Source organism: Adelges cooleyi, unplaced genomic scaffold, assembly GCF_023614345.1.
Source record: "Adelges cooleyi isolate 19-005CV unplaced genomic scaffold, UGA_ACOO_1.1 ACOO_flye_CR_arks_rails_tigmint_CR_PRNA_247, whole genome shotgun sequence".
Classification (NCBI taxonomy): domain Eukaryota; kingdom Metazoa; phylum Arthropoda; class Insecta; order Hemiptera; family Adelgidae; genus Adelges; species Adelges cooleyi.
This window is the reverse complement of record NW_026095912.1, coordinates 10,571,670-10,579,165: the sequence shown is the minus strand read 5'-3', so window position 1 is coordinate 10,579,165 and position 7,496 is coordinate 10,571,670. Positions and strand designations below refer to the sequence as shown.

At 36.7% G+C, this 7,496-nt stretch overlaps 1 protein-coding gene across 2 annotated transcripts in view; it reads right to left on the bottom strand.

The window, feature by feature from the left end:
* Positions 1 to 2,307: 2,307 nt before the first annotated feature.
* The window catches only part of LOC126836800 (uncharacterized), a 38,149-nt gene continuing 32,960 nt past the window's right edge, over positions 2,308 to 7,496 (bottom strand). The window contains exons 3-8 of one of the 2 annotated variants that reach the window (XM_050570444.1): positions 5,004 to 6,196; positions 4,500 to 4,852; positions 4,124 to 4,423; positions 3,611 to 4,055; positions 3,156 to 3,320; positions 2,308 to 2,660 (exon numbers count right to left, since the gene is read on the bottom strand). In XM_050570444.1, coding sequence (XP_050426401.1) covers positions 2,359 to 2,660; positions 3,156 to 3,320; positions 3,611 to 4,055; positions 4,124 to 4,423; positions 4,500 to 4,852; positions 5,004 to 6,196 — 2,758 coding nt within the window. In that variant the 3' untranslated portion in view covers positions 2,308 to 2,358. The remainder of the gene's footprint in view (positions 2,661 to 3,155; positions 3,321 to 3,610; positions 4,056 to 4,123; positions 4,424 to 4,499; positions 4,853 to 5,003; positions 6,197 to 7,496) is intronic. The other variant, XM_050570445.1, reaches the window with a different exon arrangement.

Below are 7,496 nucleotides of genomic sequence, written 5' to 3'. Positions count from 1 at the left end.
CCATTGCATTACAGATATTGCGGATCAAGAACTTCCAACGGGTAATGGTTGATTGACATATAATCAATTTGAAACAATTTGTTTTTATGTTTTGTGTGTGATTATTTATAGATAATAGAAAAAGTTTTAAAGAACTCAGGTTCAATATGAATCCCAAATTCATAAATGTAACTATGGATAGAATAGTAAAGAATAAAGCTATAGGTAGCCACGTTAGTATACGTGTAAGGCATATGAAAAAGTTTCATATTTTGAATACTTGGTTAAAGACAAGTCCATACTTCCACGGATCGATGATGAAGTCAGCGATCAATAACGGTATAATTGTTTTACTGTTACTCTTAACAACCTTTTTTTTGTAGATGTTAAAATATACTAAGTACTTATCCTTACTACCCTGTTATTAAAGTTGTTCACGTATTTGTCTACTAGCACAAATTGTTCTGAAAAATTGCATGCGATGCTTTGCTTTATATAATACATATAAATTAGAGGTTTTACCTGTTTAAAATAAAAAATTGATATTTTTAGATATTTTACAAGTCGTCCGAGATGATAAATTAAACATTTCGTCGTTAAAACTCATTATGGCCGATAACGTTTTACAGAAAGTATTTACCAATATCGATTACATTTAAATAGTTGGCGTCGGTGCAATTATTAGAAAGAAAAGTCAAATTGGGATGATAATTATAATAGTATAATGATTGTATACATATAAATATTATATATCTAAAATAAAATGATAATACAATTGTTTACTATGTCTATGCGTTATTATTGTTTGGTTATGCTTACTTGTGCACATTAGTGTAAGCATTAAGCATTAAAAATTTAAAATACTCTATAAAATGGTGAAGTCCCACTATAGAAGATTTAACATTTTTTTCTTTGTTTCGTTTTTTTCAAAGTAGTGATAAGACTAACTCACTTAAGGATTGGTATAAATTATGTAGCATAACATAGTACATAATATATTTTGAAACAAATAGGTTTTATAAATAGTGTTTTTTATTTGTTAATAGTGACGAATGTAATTATATTACACAAAACAGAGTCCTACTTTCCTTAGTTTTTACTTTTTAGTTAGTTAATCATATGTTTTTAATGTTTCTTTATTATCATAAAAATAGCTTGGTACTTTTGAAGTAAAATTAAAGAACATATCATAATTTTAACTGTTAACAACATAACAGATCATTTTTAAGGAATCACAATATTAAATATGTTTTAGGTAGTAGTGTATATTAGTATAGAAATTGCTTTTTAAATTATTGTTTTCACTCAATTGACTTATCACCGCCGCTTTTTTAATATTAGCCAAACTTGTTTTTACTGGTTTTCCAAAAAAAAAAAAAAAAAATGAATTCAATGCACGTTCATTAAGTTTAATGTAGGTATATACAGCGTCCATGTCTTGAGTAACTGTCAAACAAAATAGTTTAATACATTTTAATGTCTCAGGATATGATGCAGATTACATTCTTCGACGTTATAACTTCAACTAGAGTCTAGCTTATAATCAAACAAACCGTTTTGATTAAAATGTTTACTCTTTCTTTTATAATATTAAAGTACACTATTTATTTTTATAATTTTTTAGTTTGTAATAAGTACACTTAATATTAAATTATAATAATAAAATATAATATTGTCGTACGAATATCGAAAATAAATAATATTAAAATGTACAAAATGTAATATAAATGAAATAAGACTAAAAAAACACATTTATTAAAACAGCATTCTTTGTCTGATAGGTTCAAGTACTTATAGTTATCTTATAGTTATAATAATATTAAATCATATTAACCGCCGACATTATGTCAGGAAGCGTTGGCGGTTTTTTGAACACTGGCAACTTCAACGATAGTAATAATTATGTTTTATGTACTACATGTTTAAACATAAATATAATCATTACGGTATAGATGGCTCTAAATGCGCGTACAGCATACAGTAAGTACTGATATCATTTAGCGACAAATAAAGTATAATAATGATTACTTAAACTGTAATTTATAATTAATATTATATGATGTACCCGAAAAATGGGCGTGCGTTGAAATCAGAAGGGCGCCAACAGTGAGTTGATGCGTCGAATGTGTTGTCGTGCCTGTTGATGACGGTTTATGATCTTGAATAGTTTAGGGTGAACCAGTTTAGGGTGTGCGTCTCCTCCTTTGTATTTATTTCCTTCATCTAACCACCAGAACAGCCAACGCTCTCCACAAGACTCGACGCGATCCAAACTCATAATAATATGTAAAATGGCTTCTGGAAGTTTTTGCTATGATATGTTTGCTATTGTTTTTTTTTTTTTTAATGTTATCATGCGGAATTGAGCTTGGCATTTTTTTACAATGGCACAAGACCGTTTCTGGTTGTCGGATTTCTAGTCATATATATGTCCATGTCGTGATCGGTCCAGTTGTCTGACGTGTCACCACAATAGTTGGCGTTGAGCGCGTGGTGCGAACCAGTATGGCTGTAACGGCTTGATGGTCTGTTTTGCGTGCCTCCTCCTCCTCCTGCTCCGTCCCGGTTACGGGAAGCTCTCCTGGGTTTGGTCCGGGACGTATTGGTGCGACCACTACCAGGGTAACTGATATGGGACATCCTCTCGGAAACGGCCAACGACTGCCGGGACTGTCTCAGCTCTGGTTAGAAAAATAAACATCATATTTAGTACACTGAATTGATTCTGTTGTTTGATAAAAGAGATTATCAATTTTTGCGATTTTAGGTGTTCGGAATATCGTGTTTAAGATTAAAAATATATCTATTTTCATCCTTGTAAAATAGAAAACGATACAAAAATACTCTTAAAGCCACACAATTAGGAATTGATTTGAAATTGCACTGATTTTGATATAGCGGTATCTAGAAAGGCTGTGTGTTGGGTTTGAGTCAATGTTAACACCAATTATAAAAATCTATTACTATAACATAGTACTTTAACTGGGCGAATAATTGCATTATTGCACTGGGGCCCAGTCCCCCATAGGGGGAAAACTTCATCGGGGTGGGAAATTCTTAATTGTTCTCAAACAGAGCCCAGACGTAACTGCTTAAATGCTACATAACAACTAATCCACACACTTCTTAAGCTTACTAGATAAGTTTCTATTTGAATAACAAAAATTTACACTAACCCGGTCTGGAGTTAACTAGTTCAGACGCGTAAGCGTTACTGCCGCCCAAATATCGCATGGAGTTGTTGGAAAAACTATTTTGTGACTGGCCGTCGGCGACCGAACGCATCTTTGGCGCTTTTGAGCTGAAATTCGATATGTTGGAGTGTAGATCTTCATTGCATCCTATAGGATACAAGTAAACGGTTAATGTCAACATAAAATGAGCTTGATCAAAATGTATCCTAATGCGATCTCGTGAACAAGAGTGGTATCTACTACGTCAAAACATTTAATTTTTGTTAAGGAAGGATAAGCTAACAGAATTGAAAGCTACCCTTGATTCGGAAAAGGATGATCTGTTATAACTGGTGTGTAAATTACGAGTGGCAACTAGTAGCTTTCAACTTTTATGACACAATATTTTATGTTACTATGTTGTCTACAAAATTCCAGCGTGGACCATCAATGCTTACCCTGCCTGGTGTCAGCAACTCTGTACATCCGAGGATGATTCAAGCTACGGTTGCTGTAAACTGAACCTTGATCCCAGTCCTTGTGGCCGGTGAACGCGTTCAGAGCGGCCAGCGACGACATTGGCGGTGGTCCATTGGCCGCATAACAATTCGGCGGCAACGTTCCCACGGGAATACCTCCACCGGGTGGCTTGTTTGGATGACACGAAGCCATAGAGTTGTGCAGAGTTTGAAGCTTCTTTGCCCGGCGTTTGCTAGCAGCTATGAACACTACCACGGCGATTAAGACTGTACCACAAATTGCCGCGCTCGCCGCTATCGTTATACGGTCCATGTTACTGGTTAAAGTCACCGCTGTCCGGACTTCGCGACATTGGCTATAAGGCACCGTGTCCGGCGTGATGTTGATCTCCTCGAGTGAGATAACGCACACCACAATGCACTCCTGTGAAGAAATAAGGATGTGTAATTGTCGATGGAAGTAAAATTATTTTTGGACATTTTGTCAATTACCTGATAAGGAACGTTTTTGATTTTAAATTCTCGTTCGCTCGTTTCGAGTGGTGGTCCTTGCTTGAAAGTACGATCGCCGAACAGACGGTACACCACACGGAAACCCAAAATATTGGCAGTTTCAGAATCCCATTGGATTATGACTGTGTTCTCTTGGCGGTGCACGCTCCGGATGATAACTTCTTGAGCAGATTTCTTGGAGTAATTGCCGAGTATCAGTGGCGGTTTCTGTGAAGTCTGCATCGGTTGTGGCCTCGTTATAACCAGATTGGACTTTCGACTACCGTTGGTCGGTTTCGACTATAAACAAAACAAACAATCTCATTTGAGTGAAGGTCGAATAATAATATGCTAAAATAAAAAATATTATTATTACAGTAGTCGAGCTTTGTACGGAGGACTTGGTAACCGCGTCAACAACACCAGTAGTAGCCGAAGAGGTGGGAATACTCTCAGTCGTAGAAGAAGATACTTTAGCCGGCAAAGGATCTATATTGGACGATGGGAAGTCCGAAGAGTTAGAGTTCTTTGCTAAGTCCAGTTCTTGGTAGTCCTTTTTCGGTTTGTTCTTGGTACCTGCGATACCGGCAGTAACACTGGTCGGGCTCACGTATCCTACGCCCACGCCTAGCGTTGGCCGTTGAGGGTCCACGTTCTCTTCTTCCAAACTGGTTTCCACGACAGACGGTATACCCGACGACGAGCTCTCTTCATTATCGCAAACCATTTCTGCAAAAAAAAATAAAACGTTTAGTTCATTTATTGTAATTCAAATAAGAACGAGCATTATTTCAGTATTCGTACCCTAGATATATTGTTCAACAATTAACAATTCCCACCCATCTTGTATTGACAAGAAAAGACTCATGTCTTTACTTACCGGACTGATCGATTTTGTAGAAATGCTTATTCTTGAGGTAAGACGGACTGGCGCAAAATTGCGGATTCCTTTCTCGGCTGGTCACTTGCAAGTCACCGTGTTTAATCCATTCGAGAACCCAGCGGATTCGACAGTCACACTGCAAGTATCGTCCCCCGAGACTGAGACCTCGCAACGTGGAGTTGAGATGTGTGAACGCATTTTTGGGAATGGTTTCTAACGGGTTACCATCCAAAGCCAACAAGGTCAGAGAGGGATTGGCTATGAACGCATTTTCCGGAATGTCTGTGATCAAGTTGAAACCGATGTCCAACACCCTGAGTTCGGGTAGTTTACTGATGGCAACCGTAGGGTATTCGGTTAGCAAATTGTTAAGAAGGCTCAAGGAGCTCAGTGAATTTTTCACACCGTCGAATGTGGATTCGCCCAGGGACTGAATGACATTTCTCTCCAAGTTGAGTGCCGTCAACGCTCCCAGTCCTTGAAAGATATACTGCCCGGACGGTCCCGGCAGTTCGCTCAAAATATTTTGTGCCAAATCCAAAAACGCTAAATTTCGCAAACTCCGTATGCTCTCGGGTAACGTCCTTTGATTGGTGCCCTTAAGGTTTAAATTTTTCAGGCTATTCTCGAGCCCGCGAAACGAGTGTTTAGATAACGTCAGGTTGTTGTCGGCCAACTTGACGGTTTGTAGATTTTTGAGCGTGACGAAAGCGTCGTCGGGTACTTTCGATATCCGATTTCGGGATAAATCCAACAACGTCAGGTTTTTAAGTGACTCCAGGCTGGTCACCGGTACCTCGTCGAGCTCGTTGTCTTGCAGGTTCAAATGCCGCAAATGAGGTTCCAATCCCTTGAACGCCGTTTTGGACAAACTTCGTATCCGGCACCCGGACAATTGCAAGTTATGTATTTTTAATTTAGCAAAACTGGAATCTTCCACGGTCCTTATCGTACTGTTGTTTATGTACAACAAGTCAAACGTGTCTTGCGGATATTTTTCGAGAACTTGCAGCAGATTATCGTAGTCGACTAAGTCGCATTGGACCGATAGCTCTTGGGCCGCGTTCATCGAACATAAGCAGGACGACTGAAGATCTGCGGCCGCCGGGTCAGCTTGCCACGGACACTGAGCTTCCGAAGCGGGTAGTTGGAACAGGCATATCAAAAGATATAGTAGCCTCGTATAATTTCTGCAACACAAAATATAACAAGATTTTAAATAAATATAAATAAAATATATACACCTAATTACATTGTTGAAACCAAAATGTATTTGTTTTTATTTCAGAAATCCCATTTATCTGTATCGAAATCTACACAAACTCTAGATTAATGTGTTTCTAGTGAGTTTTCATAAAAAAGTAGGTAAATAGGTCGCGGTTATATTGTATAATATTTTACTACAACACGAAAATTAATACAATATAAGCGTAATTGGATTTTGACGCCTGGGATAATAGCAATAGTCCAATGTCCTAATGACAAACAATACTGAGCTAGATTAGCCACGTTTAATGAACAACAAAAATCTTAAAACCCCATAGATGTAGCAAACACGTGGGACATTTCTTTACCCAAGTGGCCAGAGAAACTAATGTCATTAGCAAGGAAGTCAATAATAAAAATGCTATTGCATATTCAGAGTACTGTAGGTAAACAGCTGTATATTACATAATATTAATCTGATAAAATAATTTTGTTGATCATTTAAAATAGTATTTTAAAAGTTATTGTTATGATTATAGTCTATAGATATCCCAACAAAACTTCGTTAACTCAGTGTAAATGGTAGCTAAGGAAAAAAGTGTTTCAACAAAGGCCTTCAAGTACGTGATATAATATAGGAACTAAGTAAATACCATAATGTAATATATTTATTATGCATCGATGTCAACAAATAAAATCATTCGACATATCAAACCAGTCATGAAAAAAATCATTCCGAAATTCATGGTAAAATTTCCACGCGTTTAATGGGATTGCGGTGCTTCGTATATAGTATACACGGCGGTGCGTGCTCGCTATTTTTATGAACTCACAATCTTGTTTTTACTTAACTCCGCGCCACTACCGTGTCGCTGGATAATAAGAATCGATGACTTAGGTTTGCTATTTTTTGCGTTATTATAATCATACCTATGAAATTGTATTATATCTAATAGGTATATATTACTTTATAGTTAGAATTTATTTTTATCCTTTTTAACTTTTGTTAAACTTAATTGGCTTTAATAACCAAAATTCATTGTGTATGAATACCCGCTGTAAAAGAGTACTCTTCTAGCATATTTTTACATCTGCAGTTAAAATGCAGTCGGTATATGAGCTTAATATATGTATATAGACACTAAGTGTTATTGTGCCAAGGACAGAGAAACTCTTATAAAAAAAGACTTCCTGACATCTTGGTAAGTGTATTGTAAGTGTACTTGTAAGTTATACCATTGAGTATATATTGTATACTCAATGGTTATACCTTGTAGTATCGTG